This window comes from Gamsiella multidivaricata (genome assembly GCF_025024155.1).
Source record: "Gamsiella multidivaricata strain RSA 2152 chromosome Unknown BC939scaffold_49, whole genome shotgun sequence".
Taxonomy (NCBI): Eukaryota; Fungi; Mortierellomycota; class Mortierellomycetes; order Mortierellales; family Mortierellaceae; genus Gamsiella; species Gamsiella multidivaricata.
Genome location: NW_026251757.1, coordinates 192792 through 218974, shown reverse-complemented (window position 1 = coordinate 218974; position 26183 = coordinate 192792). Strand labels below are relative to the sequence as shown.

Genomic DNA, 26183 nt, shown 5'->3' with positions numbered 1-26183 from the left:
CTAGCCATCATCCTCGTCCGACACATCCTCGCCCGCCCTCTTCCTCTTCTTCAGGTTCGCCGTCTCTTCCTCCCTGGCCGTCTCCGCCTCCTTGGCTGTTTTCTTCACAAACACAAACGTCTTTGGGTTCTTATCCTTGATCTCTGCATTCTCACCCTGGCTCACTCCCTCCTTGAATCCAATCGTCCGACGATGCTCGTATCCAGGGTACTGCTCCGGTCTAAACGGGAATGAGGTCTTGACACCCAACAAACCGGTTCCAGTTGCCAATCGCTTGATGTTCCAGAGATCGTAAGGAATTCCAGTCTTAACGGTGACATGGATCTCACCAGGTTTCTTGTCGCCGAGATCGGTGTCTGTGAGATATGGGGCTGCAGATTCGAAGAACGCGCGCAGCAGCTTTTGGTTGCTCACGACGTTACGGTCCTGGTCCTTGATGCCAGCGCCTAATGAAGGAAATACAGAGCAACTGAAGGTCAGAAAAGGTGATCGACGTGATGCGTTACAACGATTCCTTGCTGGCGATTTTTTTTTTTTTTTTTTTTTTTTTTTTTTAGTTATGGCAGCAGTACCTGCGTGAGGAAAGTTGAAGACGATCTTCGAGAACCGCTTTCCCTTGAAGCTCTTGATCTTGCTCAACTTCGTAGCGTTTACCTCAAACAGCACCGTTGCTCCCGCATCCTCCAACTCCTTTACGTTCTCCTGTGCGTCCTCATATTTCTCTGTCATGTTCGTGAACGAATCTAAAGTCGTCGCCGTAATCGTATCCCCGCGGTTCAAAATCTCCAGCGCCAGGCACTTTGCGAACGAGAAATTGGCCTCTCCCACAAGCAGGATCGTATCGTAGTCGAAATAAGGCGGTGGAGGCAGCTTTGACATGGCCTTCTTTTGGGCCTTCAAAGCTGCGGACGAAATACCGCCGTTCGCACCCTGCAGCTTGGCCTTCTTCTTGGGTCCTGCTTCAAGGGCGGCTTCCTTCTGGTCCCGGATCTCTGTTGCACGCTGACGCTTCTGGTGGGTATCCTGCATCTTGAAGAGTGCTGACTTCAGCTTCGTCTTTGTGAATATCTTTTTCTTTCGGAATGCCATGGTGAGGTCAAAGGTGAGTGATGAGGTTGAGGTTGAGAACAAAGTGCAGGGAATCTATTGCTGTTACTCTTTTGTGTGCACTTTGTTTATGTTTATTTTTTCTTTTTTTCTTTTTCATAGGACTGCTGAACTGCCTCCGCATTCATAAATCAGAGCAATCAATAGCAATTGATAGAAATAGACAAGGAGGACGACGGTGACAGAAGCCAGCTTCGTGTCGACATCCTCCATAGCTACTTGGTCTTGTCCTTTATTGGGAAGGGGGGGGGGGGGGGGGGGGGGAAGGTTATGGTTTTTTATAGGGAGGGTTTTTTTACTTCTCGGGTTTAAAAGTTGTTCTTCAGTTCTCGGAGGACATGCATCACATCGATAGGATCGCTCTTGCCCGTAAATGCTTGTAAAGAAGGCTCGCTAGAAGCAATAAAAGAAATCGTGCATTAGTACTCTCACGGCATATCAAGTGACCCCTGTTCAAATAAACCCTTCCCTCTTCCTCCCTCCTCCAAGGGTAACTCGAAAACACAAAAGGCTCTTACTTAACACGAAGGAAGGGATTGCACAGCAACTCCTCGCCAATGGTTCCTGGGATCGTGATCTTAACGTTTTCATCCATACACCACTGCAATTTCTGGGCCACATGTGGGTTATCGGGCTCGACATGTTGTGCAAACTGAAGGTTGGCCTTTGTGTATTCATGTCCGCAATAGACCTTGGTTTCTACAGGAAGGGTAGCCAGGATGTGAAGCAGACTGTTGTACATGTCTGCTGCAGTACCCTCGAAGAATCGACCACACCCACCTATGCAAAAAAAAAATTAGGCCAAGCAAATCGAACAATAAGACACATGTCAGCGAACTGCAGAAAAAATCTCTTTTTGCGCATCTCATTCCCCACACAATTGAAACGTACTCAAGAACAGAGTGTCGCCGGTGAAGACGGCCCTGTCTGTATCATCCTTCGCATAATAACTGATGCTACCCTTCGTATGACAATGCGTCCACAACGCCTGGATCGTGATGTTGCCGATTTTGAATTCCTCTTTATCCTTAACCACGTAATTGATCTCGGGGATCCGCGCATCTGCGCCATAGACCGCCAGACCTGGCTTCTTTGAGATCAAATCGACATTGCCTCCGGCATGATCCCAGTGGTGATGTGTGCAGAGGACCGAGGTCAATTTTGCGCCGAGGTGTTGCAAGATATGCATGAGCTTCTGGGGCTCGACTGGGTCGACGACGGCGGCCTCGGAGGTCTTTTCATCGAGGATGATGTATGAGTAGTTGTCTGATAATTGTCATACGGAAAAAGCAAAATATATGGAAATTATGAGTAGACGAAGCGCGTTTCGGGAAGGGCAACTGTTTGGTACACAAATAACGCGTAAAAGAGTGCAGTGTTGTGATGGGCGAAAATAAGGTACAGCGTGTCAACATTTAGGTCGACTATTTATTTTCTTTCACACTTCCCCTCTGCTCCTCTCACGCTCCTTCTCCCTCAACGAGCTCTTATAGTAAAAGGTAATTCATGGCCATTGCTCATTGAGCCAGATAGATAGGATGTTTTCTATACCTTCAAGGACAGGGATTGTAATGACACGCATGTTGACTGAGGAATGGCAGAAGGCGGTTGAAGAATGGATTCGTTGCTTCGGTGCAATGGGACAACAGGAGGTAACTGTCGAGAAGGTGTTACTTTTAAAAAAAATTAGAGAAGAGTGTAACAGAAATAAGAGCGTGAGGTGGTGAGGGTGTTCAGTTGCTGGTTGGTTGGCTGAGCCGGCTGACTGATTGAACTGGTCAAGGACTGAATGAGTGGAAGGATGGAAGGAATGGAAGATTCGGAACAAGTCAGAACCACTTAGGCAGGGTAAATATTACGAGAGCCAGCAGCAGAGGACAGAAACGAGAAGAGGAGGAGATTGCAATTGAAGTCAAAGGAAGGCAAGGAGGAGGAGGAGAATGCCACAAGGCGAAAAGAGAAGAAGCAGCAAACCCAGTAGGCTATGTATTACTTTTATACTATGGATACTATGAGTACCATGGGATGGAATTGGCGGTAACAGCGTGAAATACAGCTGCATTTACGGCGAAAGTGGAGATGCTGGAGGGTGTTTCTTTTTCGATCTGCTGGTTTTTTGTTTCTTTGGAGCCGATTGTGCGGTGGATAAGATAGGTGGACGAAGGAGTGAATGGACGAATAAATTAAAAAGGAGCCACAGAGGTCTCCTCTGTCCCACTGTCGTGTGCAATAGGTCTTTAGCGTTAATTGCACCGTAGTAAAACCTCTCAAAAGAAGGACATATTGCTCCATTCGAAATTTCTTGACCGAAGGTTCTTTGCTTCTTTTTTTTTTCTCCATTGTGGTCTTTCGAATGCCTTGGGTAACCTGTACCTGTATGTCATACAGGTACATCCGCTTTACTCCACCACGTGTTTATCGCCCCTTTCCTGGTTCATCTTCCTATCTCTCTCTCCACTTCCGATCGATTGATCTCTTGGGCTCTTAAGATGTCTCTCTTAATTTCAATCTCTCTATCAGGGGCAGGAGCCATTTCTCTGACGAATGCAAAACTCATCCAATAATGCACTCCGAGGCAGGGTCCCGCCTTTCTTTTTTTTTCCGGTCTCTTTATGTTTTCTAACCCTTTCTATCGTCCTTCCATAGCATCGCTTACACACACATAAACATCCAAACCTCGGCATCATCACAGTAAACCAAACGAGTCAATTAAAAACAATGGCAACATCCATATCTTCAACGCCCACACCACGCCGTTCCACCACCCTGCCACATCTCCAGCAACACCAGCCCCTCTCCCCATTCCCGTCCCCGTCCCCGTCCTCAACAGACCTCAAAAACCTGACCCAAACGCTCGACAAGGCCCATCGCTCACTCTCCAACGTGGCCACAAAACCCTTTCTGAACACTCAACAAGCACTCGATCAGACCGCTAATAACCTAATCGCGACCGCGAGGAATCTTTCGGATGCGACTCAGAATCTCGTTCGCGCACAGGTGAATCTTGAGGCACTCATATGTGGGATCAAGCACGCTCAGGATTTCTTTCCGAATGACAATGACACAGACCGTTCGGCGTCGATGGAGGTTATAAACAAGAATTGAATATGTATGCCATATATGTGATATGCCTGTGAATGAGAATTCTCTTCGAGGAGTCAACGCGCTAGAATTATCAACCAATAAAACAAAAGAAGACAAGCTTTTTTTTATTTGCTTGGCCCAAATGAATGCTACCCATGTGCCTTTATTTTACGAATTAGACCCTCCTTTCCTCACGGCATCCACTAATTAGACCCTCTGCGCCGCCAGTACAATATCCTTCGACCCAATCCTCGCACACCCCATCCGCTGTCTCAACCATACCACCTTCCTAAACAACTCCAAATTCGATTGGTGATCCAACAGCCCCTGCCGGAGGTGTCCCATAAACGTAAAAAAATCGCACACAGCCACGATCCGGTCACGACAGAATCGGTCGAGTGGATGGTAATTCGAGCACGACGAAGTCACGTCCGAGGTGGAAGAATCGTGTACTACACTGACAGAACTGCGAGCTTTGCGGCGGTTCGGTTTGGAGACAGGGTCCTGATCAACGAGACGGAGACGGAACTCACATGGACGGACTATTCCACATAGGCAGCATGCTCCTTGGGATGTTGTCGTTGCATCATCTTTGGCAGAGACAGTACTTGCAGAACCGTTCGACGTGGATCTTTGTGGTTGCAGCTGTTGTGATTGGTGATGATAGGTCGTCTTCCAAACCTCGATCTCGCACGCGTTTCTTTCCATGGCCTTCAGCAACCGCCGCAGCCATAATATTGACGGACCGGATACGCATCTCGCGCTCGAATATCCTCCCCCTCCTATCTTCGCCGTTGTCGTCGCTGCTACTGCCGACAAAAGGAACGAACCCACCCATCTTCCTTGCCTGGCCAACACTGGCGCACTCTGCCGATGGATCAGCACGCACGGGTGAATATCCTCCGCCATTACACGCTTCATAAACGGCGTCGTCATGTCCATACCCATAGAAGAAGTGCTCTGCAAGGTGCCCGTACTATCGGCAATGGATTGCTTGATGAATCTCAAGCTCAGTTTTCGCCAGGTTGTATCGGCGGCGCTGGTTGAACGGAGTGCTCTAAGGTGCGACTCGAACTCCTGAAGTGCGATGCCGTCCACGAATATCGATGATGACAGTTGATCTGATGCTAGAGCTGTTCCTACCTCCGCTCCTTCTGTTACTGCTGCACCTGCGGTCGATATCGATGGCAGAGTGTTTGAGGACGAGGTGTGACCAGGCAAATGAGGTGACAAAGGCATTTTGGCAGACACGACTAACCCCACAGGCTCCGCGCTTCCGTTGTCAGTAACCGAGTCTGACACATCAACACTACTCCCCTGCTGCTCCAACACCTCTGCTCCATTCACCGCTGCGCTCTCCCGCTGCGTCAACTCCAGGATCCCTACACAATCCGCTGCGAGTGTCCTCATCCTTTTCACCCCCTGCTCCACCATCGCCATACTCTCCTTCACCGCCTTGCACGACGCCTCCATCATCCTCTTCCTCTCCACTTTCTCTTCTTCCTCCGTATCTCTCGCCCCATTGAAAGCTCCCTCAAGGCTTCGGAACGTCATCACCGTACTCTCACTCGCCTCAACTACCGCAGCCTGCGTACACGTCAATTCATCCACACTCCACAAAAGCTCTTTCGAGAACCTGATCAGATCCTCAACCAGCTGTGTGTGCACGCTTTCCGCCCAGCGATGTCGGGCCTGCTCTTGTATCCGTAGCCGTTCAATCGCTTGAATATGTTGTTTCAGGTATATACGCTCGTCCACTAGGCAATCGTCTAGGTCGGTCTGTAGTGATTGGGAGCTCCCGGAAATGGTCGCCAGGAGTGAGGTGGAGGAGATTGAATGGTAGAGATTCCGGGGAGCACTAGGAGTAGAAATGGACCGGTGCTGGCGTGTAATTGAACCCGTCGTGGGGTTTCGTCCTGTATGTATGGCTTCCGGCCCCTGGTCCTCAGTCAACCCCGGCCTCTCTCCAGTTCTAGGGGGTGCAGACTCGTCGGTCACAGTGTTACCTCCATCGCTGCTTTCTCCTGCGCAGCGTCTGTCCATCTCAAAATCCTCAAGTTCTGTCGATCGGTTGTTCATGTTGCTCGGATGCTTATCACTTGCAAGACTGATCATACTCGCAGTCTCGAGCCCCTCATCCAGAGTCAGGTTCGGCGGATTCGCTTCCTTGCAAGTCCCTTGGACACTTGTCGTGGCCCCGTCCACCATCGAGGGGAAATGCTCGATGGACTTTAGGTGGCGAAGTGCCGCCAGGATGGCGTTCGAGTATCGGGTCTGTAGGCTCCGTCGCTCACCATTTTCGATCTTCTGCGGTCGCGTGCCTTCAAGCTGGGTATCATCGGCTGAGTCGCTTTGCTGTGTCGCCGATACCCCCGTTACTATAGCTTCAGCTGTTATCAGAGAGGGCATGACCCCCTCAGAATACGATCTTTGCTTCAATACTGTCTCACTTTTGTGGCGTTCGCCCCTAGATCTATCAGGAAGACCAGATGAGGGATGTAAGGAGGAAAGGAGGGCCTCCTCGAGTGCGACAGCTATCCATTGGATCGCATTCTCGGTGTTCTGGATCCAGGCTTGGTCCTGCTGGACAATGGAGTTAAGTTGTTGGATGACTTGGATCATTCGGGCACGATCTTGTTCGTATAGCGGGAGCGACTGCGTAACATTTGATATGATCAAACCATGTACATGGGGAGAGAGAGAGAGAGAGAGAGAGAGAGAGAGAGGGAAGTGTTTTTAGTATTGCAATTCGAAATGTAGACGGAAAAGGATAGGTTCAGACACGAGAGTGAATAGAGAACATTTAGCTGTTACCTTGCAATCCTCCTCCAGTTCTAGGAGCCGCACTTCTAACACCCCGATCATTCGGGTAGCCTCCTGCAACCACGGCATCATCTCGCCATCCTTCCCCAGCACTAAGTCTCCTTTCCCCACACTCATCCTTCCTCCTCCTCTCCCTCCTACGACTTCTCCGCCGCCTACAATACCCTTACCCTTGGACTCGCTGGCGCTGCTAGGACAGTTCTTCCCACCTTCCTCTTCTCTCATTCCTTTCAGAAAAGCATCTTGCTGTTGCTGTTGCTGTTGCTGTTGCTGTTGCTGTTGCTGTTGCTGTTGCTGTTGCTGTTGCTGCTGAAGCGAGAGCAGTCCTTGACATTGGGAGTATAGATCCGATATGCGCTCCACTGCCGCATCGGCCGCGACTTCAAGCCTGGAGATGAACGTGGGTGGCAAAGGTAGCGTCCGTGTTGAAGATTTGACACGTGTTGCTGCAGAGTACATCTCGCCTCGAAGAATCAACTTGCGGAACCTCCGTCGTCGCTGTCGCCTTCGCCTCTCTTTCTGGCCTTTTCTCTGCAAATGCTCATGTCTATCTCCGTATGCATGACTCTGCTGCGAATACCGCTTTACCGATTCTGGTGTTGGCACTGGTTCTTTTCGAGCATCATTATCATTCTTATATAATCCCGCCTGCTCTTTTGCATCCTGGGACCCACAGTTCCCTCCTTTCATTCCCCGCTCCCGCTGTTGCTGTTGTTGTTGTTGACGACCCTGTTTACTCTGGTCCACTACCACCGTTGGCTTAATACTCTCGAGCCAGTCCCGTAACGGCATCATGGGGTCTTTCGCATTCTGCTCAATATCTTCCAATATCCTAGAATCCGGCGAAGACAATTGAACCGTTTCTATAGCAGAAAAAGCGATACAAGTCTTGGACCGCGATCTTTGTAAAACTCCTCCTATACCGGTGATGGAGGCTATAGAAGGAGAGAGGGCAAGATCGTTACGGTCGATGGTTCTTTTCTCATAAGGGGAGTAACACGCTGGAGAAACATACGAAGCTGTCATTGGCGACATATCTGTTGCCAGAAGATCTTGCCCATCATATTTGAACACCGCAAGATGTGTATGATACCTGGATCGGGTCCAGGGTGTAACCAATGTCGAAGATGTCGAAGGTGTGGGCGTGGATGTGCCCAGACCTGGTGTCAGTGACTTTGCAGTCTGTGGTTGGGAGGTATCAAGGGTTGCGGTGGTGTTCCAGGTGTGACGTGGTTTTGCGACACCGTCAGCGAAGGCGTGAGTGTGGACGAGAGGCTGCTTCCTGAGGAGCGCGGTGGTGGTGTCGAGAGGAGGGAGACGCTCCTTAGGTGTGTCAAAGTACGCGCGGTTCATGGAGGGGCACGCTACAAGCTCGGGTCGGGAATCTCAGGGGCGGAGTGAGTTCTTTACGATATTTTTTTTTGCAATCAAGGTGATGTTCCCTTTTAGAGTTGAGCAAATGTCAATGGGTAATGACGAACTACCACGGTATACCCTCGGGTAGCTATTATGTTACTTTTATGGGTGAGAAAGTGCGGTAATGTCGTAGATGACAGGCAGATTTTTTTGTTTTTTGTTTCGGTGGATGAATGGGCGAAGCACAAGAAGAAAAGAGGAGATGTATCGCAATAAAACAAGGTTTATGAATTGGAAACAATCTAAGGCAGAGCTCTGCACCCGCCACAACTTCAGGACGACTCAGGATCACGCCGCACAAACGATGGGATTGCATATCGGAATAAAACTGAAGCTCTATTGTCATCTACCAGCTGTGAAAAACAGGTACCAGGATCCTGATTCGACCTGGGAGCGGTACCAGGATGAGAATTTGTATGGTATGGCACCGTACTTTTTGGCTTTTTGGAAAATAATGAGTGAAAGCGTGGCAATGAGCTCTCTAAATGACGATGCAAACCGATAGTCGACAGGGCTCTACTTGATGTCAGTGTGTATGTTTTTTTATTATTCTGTTAGTAGTATCCAAGGCCGGGCACAGACCATTCGACTCGCCCATAAATATTCTGGTTGAATGCGTTCTTGAACACCATGGTCGGTTCCGCACGAGCCAACGGCAGTTTAAAACACTGTTTCTTCTCCTGTTCACCCATATCCAAAGAACTCCGAGGTGTCGTCGTCGCTGAATTAGGGCATGGTTTGGGCACTATCAGATGAACCTCGGACAGCTCGCGGAAGGACGACAGTAGCGATACGATCTCCTCCATCGATATCGAGAAACATCCAGTCTCCATATCAGGGATGCTCAGATACAACGCGCACAATCGCTTCAAATCCTCCAGACATGATATAATCACCTATACACAAGCAAGGGCCGTAGGCAAACAAAGGTTAATAATTGTGTCCTATGCGAGAGGTGTTCAGAAACTGGAAAAAGATTGCAAGAACCTACCTCTTTTCGAACGCCCAGTAATTCGGTCAACCGTAACCACTGTAACCTCTCACAATCCCTCAATCCCTCAAACATGCCCCACGAGTTCATCCCCTTACAATCCAGCAACTCAATATCCAAAATTTCCAGCCCCTTCCCAAACTCGCCACACGTCTGCCAAAATTGTGAGCCGAGACCCAGGTACGCGTTCACGAGTCGTACCCGCTTAATCGGACACATCTCAATCACGTAGATCATCCCCATCTGTGGATCCGACCGGATACGGTGACATGGATCCCTGGAAATACTCCCGCCCCAGAGCGTCAGGCTCTCGAGGTTCGGGCAGAGCTCTGCAATACTGTCCAAAAGCCGAAGAGAGCTGTTGGCAGAGAGGGTCGTGATGTTGCGGCCCAGAAGACCCATTACCGGGTTGGGACTGCAATCGAGCGACTGCAGTGAAGTTGTCTTGCGAGAGAACGCCCTGTATATCTTTGGATCAGTCCGCTCGTTCAGCTTCGTCTTGAATATGGTCAACTGCGCAGCAAGACGTTGGGATAGGATATAGAGAACAGCGTTGGAGGGATGAAGGATTCGGAGAGATCGGAGGGCGGGGAGTTGTGGTCTTGAGAAGTGTGCCTCCACATATTCGCTACAACCGCTCTCCAAACTGATCGATTCCAGCTTCCGAAGGACGAAGGGATGGAATGAGAAGTCGTCCAGCTGAAAGTCCTGCTCAGAGCAGGAATATTCATGTTTTGATTGCTTTTCATAAATCTTGATTGAATGCAAGTTCTCGCCGTACCCCATATCCAGCGCATCGATCCATCCAGGCATCCAAGTTGAAGCAAACACAAAATGAGCGAGTTTTGGACAGGTAACAAGCAGATGGATCGTAGACCTGTTGGTGATCTGGTACCCATTTTCCAGTTCTAACGACTCCAGGTCGGGACAGTAACTAATCAGTCTATTAAAATCGGTTTCGTCTAGACACTGCTTTTTTGATGGCATCTGTAAAGGTGCTAGCCGAAGCGCCCTCAGCATTCTGAACAATGTCTCCGTCAGCCCTCGCATCATATTGTGGTCGAACGGCGATCCTGCCCAATTGCAATCCAGATATGGAAGACGCCCACCTGCTGTTGCGATTTTCGACAGAATTGCGCGGCAGCGCGCATGGCCCCACCAAAGACTCCCCTGAGTGGGGTCAGGGATCGTGCCTTGTCTGACCACAAGTTCGCGAATGAGTCCGACATAGTGTCGCCCGTGGTGCTCGAGTGTGTAGGCGAATCGATCAAGTTGCCTACATGTCCTAATTTTCGGTCATTCCCACAGAAAGGGTAACCCAGCCTTCGCGAAGGCGCTGTTAACGAGGACGAGGTTTGAGAAGGTGTCCTGGACAAGATTGTATATCCGACTCTCGGCGGTGGTCTTGACAGAAGTGAGGGTTGAGGCGGTGCTTGAGGCGGTATGTGAGCGGTTCAGGGCTGCAAAGTCGTATGGATTGCTAGATGAAGCGGAGGATGAAGAAGAGAAAGAGGAAGAGGAGAAGGAGGCGGAGGAAGTGGAGTGGGTGGTACGGTTGCGGCCTTGTCGGAGGTGCTGGAAGACCAGGAACAGAATATCGAAATTTCGAGAGAGTGGATCAATTTTGGGCCTGCGATATCATCTTGAACCAGGTCTCTGTGCCTCTGCCTCTCCATGTTTTCCAGAACTAGTGTTTGTTGCCGTGTCTGTGGTCGCCATTGGGCTTTCTGAAGTCGTCAAAGCTTCGAATGGAGTGATTGTTTGTTCCTGGGGCTCTGTTTGATGCCGGTGAAGATGCTGGTTGAGATTTCGTTGTGTTATCCATCAAGAGACGAAGGATAGGTAGGGTCTTGAACCAAAAGACAGCGCTTGGGTTCGAACCAAGATATGTGAATGATACAAGGAAGAGTAGTTCGCGCATCCAAAACAAAAAAATATATCTCCCGAGCGATTGTTAACTATCGATGCTTTTCACAAAAGGGGACAGATACAGACCACAACTGGGCATTCCTTAACAGCAACCATCTGTGTATATGAAGGGAAGGATCCTGCATATGGTACACGCGGGGTTGAAAAAGTCTCAGCTATTTTATTTTTTTTCCTCGTTGAAAGGGGGACGCATATGTGAAGAATGGAATACAGTGCGCGAAACGAACCTCCTCAACCGGTTCCTTCCCTCGTTGGATCCTGCATATAAGCATGCAGCAGTACTGTCCACAAGAGTCAGCAGAGATGGATCCATCTCGGGAGCGATTTAGCCTACGTCATAGTGGTAGAGCTAACTTGATAGCGGAACTGACAATAATATAGAGGTGTAAAGAATAAAGACAACATGCGATAGCATAGTACCGCATCAGTCTTCATCTCTCAAGGCCCGGTAAATCGAGGAATGTGATGCTGTGCATGAAACCCGCTACGAAGAGCGATGGAACACAGAGGAAATAAAATCGGTGTTGCACTAGAAATTCGTGTTCAAGGGGGAATAGAGCTACGCATGTTCTTCATCTTTTCGTCAGGGACCTTCCTTTATTATGGGAGGATATGGTGGGTGATACTTTTATTCAAAGCGGTTCCTTTAAATATGCAAGCTCTAATGCGAGTGCTTACTTCCATACGGGCTCAGGAGCATCCTTGTTATACATCCCAAGCCAGAGGTAGTTGCCAATACGACGCCATCCACAGCGTTCCATAAAAAGCATTGTAGGAAGATTATCCTCCAAACAGTCCGCATGTGCATAAAGTGTCGAGGGCGAAATATCGCCGTTGCTCTTGCCGCCAAGTGTGGTCAAGATCTCGTGAGCGAGACGCACATGAACCAATGCGAGAGCATTGAGCACCAAACGCCCAAGACCCATCTTGCGGTATTCTGGCATAACGTGCAATGCCGCGATGGAAACTAGTCATTAGGATACGATAAACGGAGGGAGGTAACAATAGAACTCGGATGCTAAGCAGCTCAATCTAGGTATCTAGGTAGCATATACGCGTTCAACCATCATCATGCCTGTCACCACTTACAATCCCCATGGGTTCCTGCCCAAGCGACCATGTTTCCATCCTTATCTCGGAAACAGCGCGAGTGTCTAATAATGTGCTTGCCGTACTCTTCACTGTATGAGACTTTGTTCAGTGTGATCATCAACTGAACATCACTTTCCTTCATGGATTCGAGGACCAGTCCCTGTTTTTGCTCCAGTTGCTGGCATCTCTGCTGAACCTCTGACTCTTGTTTCAGGAGCTCCTCCTCCGAGATCACAAACTTAACAGCGCGATTGCCAATCCTGATCAGCTTCCCGGGAAGAGATTCCAGCGGTTGTCGCCAGATATCGTTGACACAGAAAAACACGTCCAGCACGTTTTCCTCCTTGCCTACAATCAGGGTCGTAAGGGAGCAAGTTTAGCGAGCGCAAAACAAAGATGAGAAAACGGCATTTTTTCTTCATCTTCTTACCAAGACGTGCCCTCTTAGCTGCTTGATGCTCCAGGATATTAGAGATAACAGTCAGCACATTTCGACAGTGTCCCTGAACGATTGGATCCACAGGCTTGGTCACCAATGCCCTTGCGAAATTACCCGCCGTCGCCTTGTCTGCATCAGAACCGCCATCGGCCGTGTCGGCCGTGTCAGCTGCACGGACTGCAGCGCGCATCAGGAGATCCTCGCAGCGGGCATAGAACGTCGTTGCATGTCCCGAAAGTGTCACGTCCATCTCCGTAGTTGTGGATGTATCCTCGACAGGTATAGGAATTGCTCGGTAATGCGGCTCCTCGAATCCTGATTCGAGTGCGGTATCCTGGCCCGGACGCTTCGGACGCACATTGCTTGGGTTCTCTCTGTTTCCTAGGGCCGTGCTAAGGACTATGCCGAATTGGGATGACGCCAGGGGCAGCTCACTGACCAGCTCTGCGAGATAGCTGGAGCAAGCGGTCTCGTTCGAGATATGGGCCAGTAAGGAAGGAGCAGATGAGTCAGGCTGCTGGGATGGAGACATTGTCCTGTGGGGGATGAGGAACGAGGAATGATGGAGAATGAGGAAAAGAAGGGTCGATGAGGTGATGGGCTAAACGTGGGAATGAGAGAGCCTCCTGTGGCCCGAAGAGCATGGTTCCACAAACAGCTGCGCAGGCAGGGGTGTACTGAGTCGGTTGAAAAGCACACGTACACAACGCGACTCAGACACGTATGGAACCAGCACTGTCCGCAGCTTAAACGCGTCTTTGCTGGCATCTCTCCTCCTTCCCCGTCCGCCTTCTTTAACATCCACAAATCCCTCTTCTTCCACCCGCCACCATGTTCTATAGCAAAGACATCCTTGTCCGCAAAGACAACAGTCTCGGCCTCATCTGGTACGCAATACATGTGTGCCCCGTCAGCTTTGTCGAAACCAGTCGTTCCTTGGGGTCTTCTTTCGTTCAAAGGCCCTGAAGATGACGCGCTTTTTTTTTTTCTTGTGCTATCAAGGTTGATGGCAACTATGGGATCCCGTTGCAATAAACTGTCGAGGAAGGAGGTCAACGGCGTCAACATCGTGAAGACCTGGTATGTCATTTGAAAGCCAGGATCGGTCGGCTTTCATAGCCATGATGCTCAGGTTTATCATAACCTATATCTGTCTTTCTCTCTACGGTCCATTGCATCCCGGAAGCAAAGATATTTCTCAACCACCAGAGCCCTTTGCACTCAGATTCTCGTCGAACCTGATGGTGGGAATCGTTCGTGTCTACAACCAGCAGTACAACTTTTATTACTGTAAGTCTTTACAATCCGTGCCACCACCGCCTGCACTGACATTGACTCCCCTCATACATCAGCGAAATAATGATCAGTTCCTGCTTTGTCTTTTCACCTGATCTAAAAGCTGATGTCAACAGCATGTGGGTCCGTTTGAGACGGGATCTGGCCGTAATGCAGTCAGAGCAAGTAGACTTGGTGAACCCCAAAGCAAAGTAAGAACCAACCGAACGTTGTTTGCCTGTACTCAGGAAAATACACGTCTTTTGCTAACAAGCGCCTCCTGTGTCTTCTTCCCGCCGTTTTTTTTTTTTTTTTTTTTTTTTTTGTATAGGTTGAATGTGATTACGTTCGACTACGACCTGGCAATCGAGGAAGACATCTTTCGGCCGACCAAGATTCCACAGGATTTCGTGCTGGAAGCAGCGGTATACCAGAGTGCCCATTATTTTTCAGCTTTCTTGTCGATCCTGAAAATACCAATGCAAATCCTAACGACTGACAACGCCATTTCTTTGTTTCTTTACTATTGGGTAAAAGCGCAATAACAGCAGCAGAGAATTGGCTGTCGAGTTTGGATGGGCCACTCGGTCTGCATCATGGAACCTTGGAGACAGCGGATCCGATACTCAGTCTTCGCACAGCGAATGTAAGCACAACCCTGATAATTCTTACTTGTGGTCATGCCGCAGAGCATAGATGTTTTGACAAAAACACTAAAAAACATAGTGCTGCTGATGCCAGCTATGGACGAGAGACGTCGCAAGATTACATTGGAAGAAAACTCCATAAGGCACGGATTGCAAATGAGGCCCGACTTTGGCGCTGGACTGATGAACGACGCCCTCGTAACTGATGACAGTGGGTAAGCACGCTATCCCTTGGATTGAACGTGTCATTAAGTGCGATGAATGATTTCGCTAATCGTGTTACTTTTGTCGTGAATGTAGATTGTTCTTTGATGAGAACGGGAACTTCGTTGATACTATGCCTGATGTTGGCTTCCGAGGATTCGATGATATCTCCATGGTTCCACGTGCACCAGATGTCAGCAGTGCACTTGGAAAGCACCCGAGAATCGAGGACGGCAGAAGGTCCGCAGAGCCTGGGCGCGACGACCAAGGATTAAATATCGATAATCCGTTCGACGACAACGGTCAAGTCCTTGTAGCGATCCCTGATGCGGATGATGATGCGATCGTGCCTCGAAAGAGACAGCGGAGCGGAGAAAAGCATCAAAAGCGAGTGAGATTGGTGATAGACGAACAAACTATGCTCACACGCGAAGAAATCTATGCAAGCAGGGACAACTATATTAAGAACCAGGCAAAGCTGATTCGAGAACGGGAAGACAAGGAGGCTGTAGTAGTGGCCAGAGTGCGCATTCAGGATCTCCTTGTTCAACCTCTCTCGGTGTCTAACTTTGGACCTGATTTAGCGTCTTTCTGGAGCACAGCAAGCGCACGCACACTTGGCGATCGTCCTGAAGCACTAAGGGATCAAACGGAAGCTCGGCAGGAGAATGTCTTTGACAACTATACGGCCTTGTTTCTGGATCAGGGATCTCTTGCTGATTTTATGGAGGAACCGCCAGAGCCTGAGGTTAGACGTCGTCAGACAAGCACAGACACTGGCGGCATAGCTGTGGATCTAGGAGCCAGCGGCATTGGTTTGGACAGTAATGGCAGCGGCAGCAATTACGGCAGCAGGCAGGGCAACCATATGCCATGGTCCATTGATTATCTACATTCAAGCGCCGACACTCAAAGCGAGCGTTCGACCCCTTCTTCCGATCATATCCGGCACGACTTTGAAACCATATTTGATCCATTGACAGGCAGATCCACTCAGCGACAGCGAAGGATTTCAGAAACGGGCCGATCGTCTTTGGATCTTCGGAAGCTGATGAACGACCCGACGAGCAGGGATCGCCGTGCCTCGCCAAGGAGTCGGTCTGGTTCTCGTATACGCGAGAGTTCTCGTCCTCCTAGTCGACAGTATGCTGACGGAGGCGGCCCGGATTCGTCAGTGGATGTCCATGACCTGTTTATGGATATGGGGGAGCAGTATCAGGAGCAACCTGGTGAAACTCTGGAACGCGCTATCATTGAGCGAGAGACCGTCAACTTTTTGGAATACGTGCGCTCGATCTTGAGGGATGCCAAGACCAATTCGCTCATGTTCTCGGAGGTGACTGCTGCCCATCGACGGCGCGATGTTGCTGCTGCTGCGTTCTACCATATTTTGAGTGAGTCCTTGTTGCTGCTGCTTATTGGACTCCATACGCGAATTAAGGATACTGTATCTTAAGGTATCTTTATTGTCATGGTTCTACTCGATGCATAGCACTCTCGACAATGGGGAGGATGCGCCCAACACAAGCGGCGCCTTATGGAGATGTTTGTATCGAGTTGGTGGAATAATCTGTACACATGCCAACACTTTGCATGTAGCGTCCTCCTCGCATTTTCGCTCACGCAAAATTTCCATCTCGCACAGGCGGGAATGAGGTGTGCGGCCTCGACCCAATGCCATGCTTTGATAACGGATATCTTGGATTGCTCGGCGCAGGGATATTTATCAGCACGGCAGATCCATTGGACAATTATTTTTTTTTCGCTCAATTCGTGTCTTTGTTTTCGCCTACTGGTCTATCTCAAGGAGCCTCAGATCGTTTTCGCTTGAGACCTTTCCCCTGAGACGACGGATGCGGGAAAGAAATAAAGTTTAGAATTCCTACTCAGTCATACCGTGGCTTGTTGATATTTACTCAGAAAAAAAAAGAAAAAGCGGCCTACCGTGACTGTGTATTTTCCCTATAAAGAACTCGTCGTTTTTCTTTTCGGCACTGAGGTTTCTTTTGGAGGTCGGTTTTTTTTTTTTTTTCTGGGGTCACTCTTTCACATCCACCACACGTTTTCCCTTTCCCTTCGCTTCCTCCCTTTCCCTCCCCCTCTCCCCTTCTCGCTCCTCCGATCCATATATTAAGGACGCATCATGACCGTGCAAGCCCAGTACGCTGACCCTGCCCAGGCCCTTCAAGACCTCAAGGCTGCCGGAAGCAAGAACCGTCGTGATGGTCTCTCTGCCGAGGAGTTGATGGATTCTATCACCCAGGGTGGTCTGACCTACAACGATTTCCTCATCCTGCCCGGCTACATCGGCTTCCAGGCTCATGCCGTCCAGCTCGAGTCTAGGATCACCAAGAGGATCACCCTCAAGACCCCTTTCCTGTCCTCGCCCATGGACACGGTCACCGAGACTGACATGGCCATTGCCATGGCTGTAAGTGTGAATCTGATCCCGTTATGCTGATTGATTCATGCTTTTATTGCCTTTATTGTTTTTGCTTTCACTTTCCCCGCAAATTCCTTTATTTGGGTTGGTTTGGGTCTTATCTTCCAGCGGCTGCAGCCAATGCTCACACGATAGTCAAACCTTATCTGCTCCCTCAAAAAAATAGCTGCTCGGTGGTCTTGGTATCATCCACCACAACTGCACGCCAGAGCAGCAGGCAGACATGGTCCGCAAGGTCAAGATGTTCGAGAACGGCTTCATCACTGACCCGGTCTGCTTGGCCGAGAGCCACACCGTCGCCGATGTTCTGGCCATCAAGGATCGCTTCGGATTCTGCGGCATCCCTATCACCGGTAAGGGAACACTTTTTTTATTGCTATTATTATCATTATTATTATTTTGTTTGCGAAGCAATTGATCGCTTTTTCTTTTGATCCTAACCTCATTCTTCTATTCTTTTTTATACGATTATCAACTTTGCAGAAAACGGAAAGCTCGGTTCCAAGTTGGTTGGTATCGTCACTGCCCGCGACATCCAGTTCGTCAGCGACCACTCCACCCCCCTCAAGGCCTGCATGACCACCGACCTCGTCATTGCCCATGAGGGTGTCACCCTTGAGGAGGCCAACCGCATCCTGTGCGAGTCCAAGAAGGGCAAGCTTCCCGTCGTCAACAACAACGGCGAACTTTGCTCCCTCCTCGCCCGCTCCGATCTCCTCAAGAACCAGAACTATCCCCTCGCCAGCAAGGCCCCCAAGTCCAAGCAGCTCCTCTGCGGTGCCGCCATCGGAACCCGTCCCGACGACCGCGATCGTCTCGGCCTCCTCGTTGCCGCTGGTCTCGACGTCGTCGTCTTGGACTCCTCCCAGGGTAACTCCTCCTTCCAGATCGAGATGGTCAAGTGGATCAAGGACACCTACCCCGATATCGATGTCATTGCCGGAAACGTTGTCGTTTGGGAGCAAGCTGCTCGCTTGATCGCCGCTGGCGCTGACGGTCTTCGTGTTGGCATGGGCTCGGGCTCCATCTGCATCACCCAGGAAGTCATGGCTTGCGGTCGCCCTCAAGGAACTGCCGTCTTCAAGGTCGCCCAGTTCGCTGCTAAGTACGGTGTTCCCATCATCGCCGACGGCGGTATTGGAAACATTGGTCACATCACCAAGGCTCTGGCTCTCGGCGCCTCCGGTGTGATGATGGGTGGTCTCTTGGCCGGTACGACCGAATCCCCCGGTGAGTACTTTTACCTCGACGGTCAACGTTTGAAGAAGTACCGCGGTATGGGCTCCCTCGACGCCATGGAGATGGCCGGCGACAGTGGCAACGGCTCGACCAAGCGCTACTACTCCGAGTCGGACTCTGTTAAGGTCGCCCAGGGTGTCTCTGGCTCCGTCGTCGACAAGGGCTCCATCAAGAAGTTTGTCCCATACCTCTACACCGGTCTTCAGCACTCGCTCCAGGATATCGGTATCGACAGCATTGATGCCCTCAAGGAGGGTATGCGCGAGGGCACTGTCCGCTTCGAGCGCCGCACCGCTGCTGCCCAAGCTGAGGGTGGTGTCCACTCCCTTCACAGCTACACCAAGCGTCTTTTCTCATAGATATAAGAGAGATGCCTTGTCAGCATAGATAATTAATCACTCCATACATTTGGCGTATTTATCATTCCCTTCATCACTCTCATTGTACAATCACACACACTCCACTTGAAATAAAATATAAAGAAAAAAAATCCTAGCGTTGCATGGTCAGAATACATAACTGCAAGATAACAGAACAGTTCGTTGACCATGGTGATGAAAAAGCAGACAATAGGACGATCAAGACAGCATCCGTGGTGGTGAAGAATAATAGTATATTCATGCGCCGTATTAAAATCCTTGGCAACAATGGGTTGTCGATCATCCAGTACCACATCGTCCCCATCTCCATTCGCCTATATCCCGCAGATATTACTCGGAAACACCGTGAATGCGAAGGGCACGATCCAAACCACCAGAGACAAGGTAGTCGCCCAATGGTCCAAACTTAAGACTTGTGATATCAGCAGTGTTATCCGAAAGGTTAGCGAGCTCCTGCCACGTCTTGACCTTGAAAATACTGCTCAGTCGTAAAGAAAGGGAGAGAGAGGAAGAGGTGCTCGTTAGTCAGGCAGGTTCACAACAAGAATGAGATGGACCATGCGCACTCCGGAAGACCGAAAGCAATTGCTTACCGAATGTCAGTGCCTCCGACTCCAAGGTATGTTCCGGACTGATCCCAGGCCAGGGCATTGATCACGCCCTGGTCCGCAACCTTCAGCTTCTGCACAATCTCCAGTGTCCTCAAATTCCAGATGCTCACTTCGTTGTTCTCTCCTGCGGCCGCCATCAAATATCCATTCTCGCTAAACGTCATCGTCTTGACTGCGCCCACATGACCATCAAACGATGCAACAGCTTCCTTTGTACGAACATCCCAAATCTTGACCGTCTCTGTCGTGCCTGTACCGAACAATAGTCCATCGGGATGAAACGCTGCCGAAAAATAGCCCTTGGTCACATCATCCGAGCGACCCGTCAATAGCGTCGAACCAGTCTCAAGGTCATGGAACGCCCACGACGAATCCATCGAGGCCGTAGCAACATAATCCTTCGTTGGGTGCACGCACAATCCCGTCACCTCCGCACTATGTCCCGAAATTGTATGTGCGACGCTGTAGCTGTTGCTCTTGCTGGCCGTCCAGATCTTCACCGTACTGTCTGCCGAGGCCGTCAACGTCATATCCATTCCAGCCTCCTCTGAGCGTCCAGTCCAGGCAACCTGCGTAATCTTTTTCGAATGTCCCTTCAGAGTAGCGACCACCTTCTCCTCAGACTGACTGAACACCAGTGCGTTCTTGTCGTTACCTCCTGTCAAAATCAATCCATTCTTGGCATCCAGATCCAGACTGGTGATGCCTGGTGAGCGAGCCGTATGCAATCCTGCAAAGACCTTGCGTTGGCTGTAGGTCTGGATCGCCTCTGCAGTAGTATTGGGCTTACGTCTGCGCGTCTTTGACAGAACCGCAGTTGTCGCCTCCAACTTCTCGCGGACTTCGGATGGCAATCCCGTAGTGTCCTCCATCGCAACATCTGCAGTCTCTCCAGCCTCTCCAGTCGCAGCCTTTGTGCCCAAATGTGCCTGAACATTGGCAAGAGCCCTACAAAGTAAATAAAAATCGGCAGGGAAGAGTCAGCGTTTGAGATCGCCTTGGAAATAGCGTCCCTGCAAGGTTGTCAATTGCCCTGTGAAATGAAAAACGACGTACTCGCGAGCTGCATCACGCTCCTTCATAAGTCGGGCAATAACTCTGCAGGCAGCATCATGCTGGTAAAGGGCATGGCTGAGTTCCTGGCGAACTTGCTGGTACTGCTGCTTCAACGTGAAGGTCTCGAGCATGATCGAGTCCCATTCGTTCTGGAGGACTGAGAGGATCGATGGGATCGAGGTCATCGTAGGTGGACGGGGTTTGACAGTGCTGGGCGCTATTGTCATAATGCAAAAGATGGTCAGCGCTTCAGTCATTTTCATCTCCCAAAAGAGACACGAGGGGTAAAAACCACGGAGGGTGGTCCTTGTCAGCGCCGCACAGCAAGAGGTAACACCAACGTACCAGTCTTGATATCCAAAAGATCCTCGACCGAAAGCTCCTCGCCCGAGACGGGATCCTTGCCATTGTCCTCGATATACTTAACGATCAGGCGGCGTTCATAGACCTGTCCGTTCTTCTTGGACACCACTGGGTGCTCGGGTGCCTCGCCAGAGACTGTACAGTTGAAGTGAAAAGAAGCGATCCAAGGATTAGGAAATAGGTGATCGCAATCAGAGATCTCACGCGCTGCTGTTTTTGCATGTCCAGCTGCCGGTCTTGCCGATTCTTGATCGAGTCCAGCTCGCGAATCAGTGTATTCCTTGGCCGTGATGTGCCGACTTACTTGCGCAAAACATGATCCTGGAGAGAGTGTGTGTGTGTGCTGTTGGTTGGTGAGAGAGATGACTTTCGCCTTGCAATACCTGCTCAAATACGTCACAGGACGCGTTAGCTGGGATTTACAGGCTCTGGTGCAAGGAATTAAAGCTTGTTCAAGCCCAATTCAATAATATCTTTGCCACCAATCTGCGCCCATCCACGTCCCATCCCATAATCATCCTACCTTCTTTATCCTCTTTATCCTCATCCCCGCCCTCATCTTCAGTTCTGCAAATCCAGAACGAGGTATTATTCACTTCAATCCAAGCTATATTACGCCCGGGACTTTGTGTTGAGAACTCTATACCGCGCTGATGCTATACAACAGGGCAGAATCTAGTCCACATCATGCTGCAGGCGCACCTCACAATTACTTAAAGCAGCTGAAAAATATGCTTTCAATGGATCTGATCTGGCATACGTACTGATGTAACCAGATTCCAAGTCGTTCTTGAGCCGGCAAAGCTGCTGCTGCTGCGACTCCTCGAATCGTGCGAGCTCCCGCATCAGCAATCACTCGATCGTCAAAACTGTGGGCGCCGTTAAATCTTCCAGCACTTACGTGGTATCCCAGGTGCTATTCACGGTTTTATGGTATACATTTCTGGTCAAATGAACAAGTCCTCAAATCAAGCAAAAAAAAAAAAGTATACTTACAGGAAGTAGGCAAAATCTCTAATACGACACTAGACAGCCGCAATATGTGAAAGGCTGCTCTCGCACCCTCATTGTTTATCTCGTACGCGATCCAGATCAGGCCATCTGTATTGATATGAAAGGAATTCGCACGAGTGGATGGGTAGCGTTTGCTGGGTCGAGAGTTCGCTGCGGCATTCGGTCTCTGCTGGAAGAAAAAGGGAATAATCGTTCAGAAACTGTGTGTGCACGTTTGTGCTTTAATAATCTCGTTCAGGTAATAGATCAAGTGCACCTTGCATGTTCCTGCAGCTAGTACCATGCTTCGCCTATTCTGCTTCTACGGCTTCTGAAGCTTCTGTGGCTTCGGCTAGTCGTCCTAGTCCCCTTCGTCTTGTTGGAATGGTCATGTTGGCTAAGGTGGTTTTCAAGATGTTTGACGAAGAGAGACGGCAGGGTTCATAATTCACACGGGACAGTGAAACTACGAATTACAAAACAAGAGCCGATGCTTCCCGTTAAACATCCTTCCTTTCCCATGCATTTGTCGGTAACGAATAATACACCATGTCCTGTGTCGTTGCCTGTTTATATCCGGCGACCGGTTTTTTTTTTTCAAAACGATGTGCTGTCCAGCTTGGAACGATATCATTGCATCTTCTTCTGCCTAGGCCAGGAGAACTGCATTGCGCCGCTCTTTGAATTTGAGGTTCCACTTCTGATTCAGCTTTCGTGCATGGTTTGCGACGATCTTGGGAACATTGACGAATTGCTCAAATTTCCTAGAAGCGGCAGTTCCGTACAACAGCTTTATATCATCCCAGTTAGCCGCGTTATACATCCTGAACCATTTCTGAGACCATGAAAGCTTAATAAATATCTATATACAAACCAGCTCTTGAAAAGTGCATGTAAAGTGGATGAAGAGTGGCTACGACTATAACCCTACAACCCATATAACCTATTTATGATATTAATGTGGTACGGACTCTGATGGACATACGGTCCAGCATCGCCCGCACGCCATTCAACGTTATTGCAATAAGTTCTGCGCGGTTTGTCCTTCAGCGACTATAAAGCGAAATATATTGGTAGCTGGCAGAGTCGAATAACATGAAGACTCAACTTTATTATCTGAGGGCCAGGACCACATGTGTCCCATCTTTATTTCCCACCCTAATTCACTTCTGCACTCCCTGGCTCTTCTTTGAGAAGATAGTAGATATTCACGGTGCAAGAGCAATAAAAGAAGAGACCTCTCTAAATATGCCATCACTGTGCTGCTTATTCGCCGTTGCAAATGTTTACTATATTGGGACGTTGATAGTGCTGCACCCAACATTCTAACACCATTCAATTCAATAAAGTCTTTGTTCATCCTGGGTTTACACCGCTGATTTCAATCGTTTACAGTCATTGTTTGCTGCGAGATCGTTGCCCTCTCCGGCTATATGCTCATCGGCACCATTCTCGACTTATCTATTAATTTTTACAGTCTTCAATGCCTCAGTCTAAGATATTTGCATATACAAGCGTAGGACGCGCTAGTGTACGGGATAAAGAGATAAAGAGCCAATAATGCCTTACAAAGTGCCGAAAAATATGCATAGTAATTGCTTCAGGTCCTACAGCACCAATTGCTCCATCTGCATACGAGCCAGGCTGTCAAGAATGGTGCTGTCGCCCAGGTCTGTGGATCGGTGCACTGGAAGCAAACTGCCTTGAACAGGGAGGTCATCAATTGCAGATTACAGAGAGTCATGGGTTGTATAAACAACAAGTTCCAAGCCAGGAGTAGAGGAGGTGCAGGTGAAAAAGCGTAGTGCGGTTTATTGCGTAGGAGTCTGGGTTTATGAATGGAGGGTGGGGGGGTAGAGAAGAGGTAGGCAAAAGACACGACGTGCTCGCGATACTTAAGGGACCAGGCATTATTGCTGAAGTTTATGCTACAGGTGTCCTCTATCGTTTACACTTGACAGCAAGAGCAAGTCAGAGTTGGACCGATCAGTTGAATAATCTCGTTCAATTAGCAACTACGTAGAACATCCACAAGCTTAAGGTGATAGAATGAGCGAAACAGCATGCTTCACAGTTCCTATTGCAGACCCAAATAGGCACTATGACAATGCCGCACAGCAACCATAGCCAGGGAGCTGCTTTTACTGTGCCGGTGGTGTTCCCACAAGACCTGACACAGAGACTGAGCATGGTGCCTATCCCCTCAAAAAAGGCCAATGTCGACTTTTGAAATGAGAAAAAGAACCACAGGAGATGATTCGAGAAACTTATCTGACAAGCGCATTGCTAATTGTGGGAATGAAGCAATAACTTCTTTTTGTTTTCAAAGAATGAAAACCCTGGGCCATTGGTGACATTATTCTTATTTTCTAGCTAAAAATAATTGGTGACAGACAATCCGCCCTCTTTCGCACCATCAAAAGATACGATATCGACTCCCATGCTCGATTTCATACAGTCTATGTTTTTGTTTTTGTTTTTTATTGTCGTTTCAGAATGCAACGGATCTAAACGTTGCCTCCCAAAAGCTGAGCCCTCAATTGAATGATATTCGCCCGCTGATCCTCCGGTAACGAGGCAATGTCCGCAGGGGTCAACGCCAGCACCTGAGCAACCAAGGCCTTTTGCTGTTCTATAATGTATTGACGAGAAAAATATAGTCAGAACATCAGTCTAGAGAATGTGATACGGTGATACAGTGGGCTAACACCACGACACCGCGTCCGATTCAATAAATAAATAAACAACAAAAAAAGATATGCCACCTACCGAGAGATGGCGCCATAGGTGCTCCCTGTTGGGGTGGATGCTGCGGTACCATGCTTGGATATCCCTGTGGCGCAAATGGAGGCACCTGCTGTTGCTGAAGGTGTGGCTGCGGTGGCATTCCCATATGTGTCGGAGGTGGTGGGGGCGGAAGGTGCTGTTGCTGAGGGACTGATACAGGCGGTGCTGGGGCCTTGGGACCAGGCATTGAAGGGAACATTCGCTACAATTAATTAAGAAAAGGCACCGGTCTGGTAAGTGACTGATTGCTGACTACAGTGGGCTCCGTTTGAAATTGGCCGGCAACGAACTGATCCAGAACGCGGTATGTACCTGTAAAGAGCTTGGCTCGACCAAATTCATCATGAGTAGTGCCTGGAACAATGCATACGACAGTTGTGGGTTATCATTCAAGACAGCCTTAGCTCGCTCAGGCTCACTTGTTCCCAAGACCTTCATTGATGAAATCAAATCGAAAACATTCTGCGGTGTCATTGTTCCCAATACGGCTGAAATGGCGTCCGCAGAGCTAGGCCCTGGTGCCATGGGTGGTGGTGGTGCACCTGTCATGGGCGGTTGCGGCATAGGAGGTCGATTTGGCGGAAGTGCTGCATTTGGGTTATTGGCAAGTCGAGGATCCAGTCTCTGTGGTGCACCCTGAGGAGGCATAAAATGTGGCTGTTGCTGCTGTTGAAGGTGAGGCGGCATAGGTGGAAGTCCTGAGGGTCCTGATCCAGGTCCAATGTTTCTCATATACAATCCCTCTTCCAAATCGCGACCACCGTTCCTGGCAGGATCCGTCTCTGCAAAGTCGACTTTTAATGATCTGTTGCCGATTTCCCTGCCATTGAGGTTCCTGACTGCCGATGCTGCGGTTCTTTCATCTTGGAATTCACAAAATCCATATCCCCTTGGCTTCCCTGTCTCGCGCTCAAAGACTAGCCTATGATTGAGATCCAATGTTGCGGCTCAGTGTGATAGTCTTCAATATAGTCATCATTGACGCATACGGCGTAATAACTGGAGCAACATATATCCGCCCTTTTCGCATAGTCCAGTGCTACATACCTGAAAGATACAACGGGTCCAACCTCGCTGAAGATTTCGATTAGCTGCTCCTCAGTCTGCTCATAAGGAATGTTTCCCACTATACAGAGACACAAAATGCATCTTGATCGTTAGCTGATGTTTTTTCGAGTCATAGGTATTTTGAGTCGAGGTTCTCCATGTGCTCCAGCCTTGGCACTCGGGTCCTACCAAAGACAACTTTTGAACCACTCATTGGGTGTTGGTATGGAAAGACGTGCTTGGCTGGTAATAAAATG

The 26183-nt window shown here is 49.3% G+C and overlaps 12 protein-coding genes across 12 annotated transcripts; 5 read left to right on the top strand and 7 right to left on the bottom strand.

Annotated features, from left to right (window-relative positions):
• Positions 1 to 879, bottom strand: BC939DRAFT_399180 (uncharacterized protein; the record flags this gene model as incomplete). The annotated part of the gene is made up of 2 exons (XM_051552460.1): positions 1 to 446; positions 573 to 879. The coding sequence occupies 2 exons, from the start codon at positions 877 to 879 to the stop codon at positions 1 to 3; spliced, it is 753 nt and encodes a 250-aa protein (XP_051410428.1).
• A 499-nt stretch (positions 880 to 1378) lies between these two features.
• On the bottom strand, positions 1379 to 2769 carry BC939DRAFT_218500 (beta-lactamase-like protein). The gene is made up of 4 exons (XM_051550758.1): positions 2659 to 2769; positions 1999 to 2373; positions 1626 to 1887; positions 1379 to 1500 (listed from the first exon to the last, which is right to left on the bottom strand). Exons 1-4 carry the CDS (start codon positions 2687 to 2689, stop codon positions 1416 to 1418), a joined length of 753 nt encoding a protein of 250 aa, XP_051410427.1. The 5' UTR covers positions 2690 to 2769; the 3' UTR covers positions 1379 to 1415.
• Positions 2770 to 3627: 858 nt separating this feature from the next.
• On the top strand, positions 3628 to 4319 carry BC939DRAFT_457084 (uncharacterized protein). Its single transcript, XM_051556432.1, has one exon. It carries the CDS (start codon positions 3826 to 3828, stop codon positions 4210 to 4212), a length of 387 nt encoding a protein of 128 aa, XP_051410426.1. The 5' UTR covers positions 3628 to 3825; the 3' UTR covers positions 4213 to 4319.
• Positions 4320 to 4349: 30 nt separating this feature from the next.
• On the bottom strand, positions 4350 to 8465 carry BC939DRAFT_218506 (uncharacterized protein). The gene is made up of 2 exons (XM_051550759.1): positions 7006 to 8465; positions 4350 to 6846 (listed from the first exon to the last, which is right to left on the bottom strand). Exons 1-2 carry the CDS (start codon positions 8365 to 8367, stop codon positions 4399 to 4401), a joined length of 3810 nt encoding a protein of 1269 aa, XP_051410425.1. The 5' UTR covers positions 8368 to 8465; the 3' UTR covers positions 4350 to 4398.
• A 519-nt stretch (positions 8466 to 8984) lies between these two features.
• BC939DRAFT_478709 (uncharacterized protein) lies at positions 8985 to 10474 on the bottom strand (the record flags this gene model as incomplete). The annotated part of the gene is made up of 2 exons (XM_051558788.1): positions 8985 to 9326; positions 9422 to 10474. The coding sequence occupies 2 exons, from the start codon at positions 10472 to 10474 to the stop codon at positions 8985 to 8987; spliced, it is 1395 nt and encodes a 464-aa protein (XP_051410424.1).
• Positions 10475 to 11787: 1313 nt separating this feature from the next.
• Positions 11788 to 13482, bottom strand: BC939DRAFT_218467 (uncharacterized protein). Its single transcript, XM_051550757.1, has 4 exons — positions 13240 to 13482; positions 12873 to 12885; positions 12440 to 12790; positions 11788 to 12317 (listed from the first exon to the last, which is right to left on the bottom strand). Exons 1-4 carry the CDS (start codon positions 13411 to 13413, stop codon positions 12025 to 12027), a joined length of 831 nt encoding a protein of 276 aa, XP_051410423.1. The 5' UTR covers positions 13414 to 13482; the 3' UTR covers positions 11788 to 12024.
• Positions 13483 to 14074: 592 nt separating this feature from the next.
• On the top strand, positions 14075 to 14372 carry BC939DRAFT_375526 (uncharacterized protein; the record flags this gene model as incomplete). The annotated part of the gene is made up of 2 exons (XM_051551683.1): positions 14075 to 14171; positions 14281 to 14372. Coding segments are annotated over 2 exons (189 nt in total), but the record flags the coding sequence as incomplete, so codon positions are not given.
• Positions 14373 to 15941: 1569 nt separating this feature from the next.
• BC939DRAFT_457077 (uncharacterized protein) lies at positions 15942 to 16849 on the top strand. The gene is made up of 2 exons (XM_051556431.1): positions 15942 to 16401; positions 16500 to 16849. Exons 1-2 carry the CDS (start codon positions 16059 to 16061, stop codon positions 16574 to 16576), a joined length of 420 nt encoding a protein of 139 aa, XP_051410421.1. The 5' UTR covers positions 15942 to 16058; the 3' UTR covers positions 16577 to 16849.
• Positions 16850 to 17031: 182 nt separating this feature from the next.
• Positions 17032 to 19179, top strand: BC939DRAFT_457076 (uncharacterized protein). The gene is made up of 3 exons (XM_051556430.1): positions 17032 to 17438; positions 17617 to 17803; positions 17934 to 19179. The coding sequence occupies exons 1-3, from the start codon at positions 17151 to 17153 to the stop codon at positions 19046 to 19048; spliced, it is 1590 nt and encodes a 529-aa protein (XP_051410420.1). The 5' UTR covers positions 17032 to 17150; the 3' UTR covers positions 19049 to 19179.
• On the bottom strand, positions 19156 to 21537 carry BC939DRAFT_457075 (WD40-repeat-containing domain protein). The gene is made up of 5 exons (XM_051556429.1): positions 21404 to 21537; positions 21082 to 21234; positions 20737 to 20953; positions 19663 to 20628; positions 19156 to 19547 (listed from the first exon to the last, which is right to left on the bottom strand). Exons 1-5 carry the CDS (start codon positions 21414 to 21416, stop codon positions 19400 to 19402), a joined length of 1497 nt encoding a protein of 498 aa, XP_051410419.1. The 5' UTR covers positions 21417 to 21537; the 3' UTR covers positions 19156 to 19399.
• Positions 21538 to 22489: 952 nt separating this feature from the next.
• Positions 22490 to 22992, top strand: BC939DRAFT_218390 (uncharacterized protein). The gene has a single exon (XM_051550756.1). The coding sequence runs from the start codon at positions 22583 to 22585 to the stop codon at positions 22937 to 22939; it is 357 nt and encodes a 118-aa protein (XP_051410418.1). The 5' UTR covers positions 22490 to 22582; the 3' UTR covers positions 22940 to 22992.
• A 1569-nt stretch (positions 22993 to 24561) lies between these two features.
• Positions 24562 to 26166, bottom strand: BC939DRAFT_457068 (uncharacterized protein). Its single transcript, XM_051556428.1, has 5 exons — positions 26116 to 26166; positions 25927 to 26005; positions 25192 to 25801; positions 24862 to 25081; positions 24562 to 24724 (listed from the first exon to the last, which is right to left on the bottom strand). Exons 1-5 carry the CDS (start codon positions 26138 to 26140, stop codon positions 24600 to 24602), a joined length of 1059 nt encoding a protein of 352 aa, XP_051410417.1. The 5' UTR covers positions 26141 to 26166; the 3' UTR covers positions 24562 to 24599.
• Between the last annotated feature and the right edge of the window lie 17 nt (positions 26167 to 26183).

Bases quoted from the DNA above. Each gene is read 5' to 3' on its own strand.
- BC939DRAFT_218390 (XM_051550756.1), top strand. From the start codon at position 22,583: ATGCTTCCCGTTAAACATCCTTCCTTTCCCATGCATTTGTCGGTAACG.
- BC939DRAFT_457077 (XM_051556431.1), top strand. From the start codon at position 16,059: ATGAACGACCCGACGAGCAGGGATCGCCGTGCCTCGCCAAGGAGTCGG. The intron at 16,402-16,499 runs GTGAGTCCTTGT...CTCGATGCATAG, and splicing joins TGCGTTCTACCATATTTTGA to CACTCTCGACAATGGGGAGG.
- BC939DRAFT_218467 (XM_051550757.1), bottom strand. From the start codon at position 13,413: ATGTCTCCATCCCAGCAGCCTGACTCATCTGCTCCTTCCTTACTGGCC. The intron at 12,318-12,439 runs GTAAGTGGTGAC...CCTAATGACTAG, and splicing joins GGCAGGAACCCATGGGGATT to TTTCCATCGCGGCATTGCAC.
- BC939DRAFT_218500 (XM_051550758.1), bottom strand. From the start codon at position 2,689: ATGCGTGTCATTACAATCCCTGTCCTTGAAG. The intron at 1,888-1,998 runs GTACGTTTCAAT...TTTTTTGCATAG, and splicing joins CGGCGACACTCTGTTCTTGA to GTGGGTGTGGTCGATTCTTC. The intron at 1,501-1,625 runs GTAAGAGCCTTT...TATTGCTTCTAG, and splicing joins AATCCCTTCCTTCGTGTTAA to CGAGCCTTCTTTACAAGCAT.
- BC939DRAFT_457068 (XM_051556428.1), bottom strand. From the start codon at position 26,140: ATGAGTGGTTCAAAAGTTGTCTTTG. The intron at 25,802-25,926 runs GTATGTAGCACT...TCTCAATCATAG, and splicing joins GGACCCGTTGTATCTTTCAG to GCTAGTCTTTGAGCGCGAGA. The intron at 24,725-24,861 runs GTAGGTGGCATA...AATACATTATAG, and splicing joins ACCTATGGCGCCATCTCTCG to AACAGCAAAAGGCCTTGGTT.
- BC939DRAFT_218506 (XM_051550759.1), bottom strand. From the start codon at position 8,367: ATGAACCGCGCGTACTTTGACACACCTAAGGAGCGTCTCCCTCCTCTC. The intron at 6,847-7,005 runs GTAACAGCTAAA...AATGTTACGCAG, and splicing joins AACTGGAGGAGGATTGCAAG to TCGCTCCCGCTATACGAACA.
- BC939DRAFT_457075 (XM_051556429.1), bottom strand. The intron at 20,629-20,736 runs GTACGTCGTTTT...TTTACTTTGTAG, and splicing joins GAGCGTGATGCAGCTCGCGA to GGCTCTTGCCAATGTTCAGG. The intron at 19,548-19,662 runs GTAAGCAATTGC...ACGACTGAGCAG, and splicing joins GTCGGAGGCACTGACATTCG to TATTTTCAAGGTCAAGACGT.
- BC939DRAFT_457076 (XM_051556430.1), top strand. From the start codon at position 17,151: ATGACCGTGCAAGCCCAGTACGCTGACCCTGCCCAGGCCCTTCAAGAC. The intron at 17,439-17,616 runs GTAAGTGTGAAT...TCAAAAAAATAG, and splicing joins ACATGGCCATTGCCATGGCT to CTGCTCGGTGGTCTTGGTAT. The intron at 17,804-17,933 runs GTAAGGGAACAC...TCAACTTTGCAG, and splicing joins CTGCGGCATCCCTATCACCG to AAAACGGAAAGCTCGGTTCC.
- BC939DRAFT_457084 (XM_051556432.1), top strand. From the start codon at position 3,826: ATGGCAACATCCATATCTTCAACGCCCACACCACGCCGTTCCACCACC.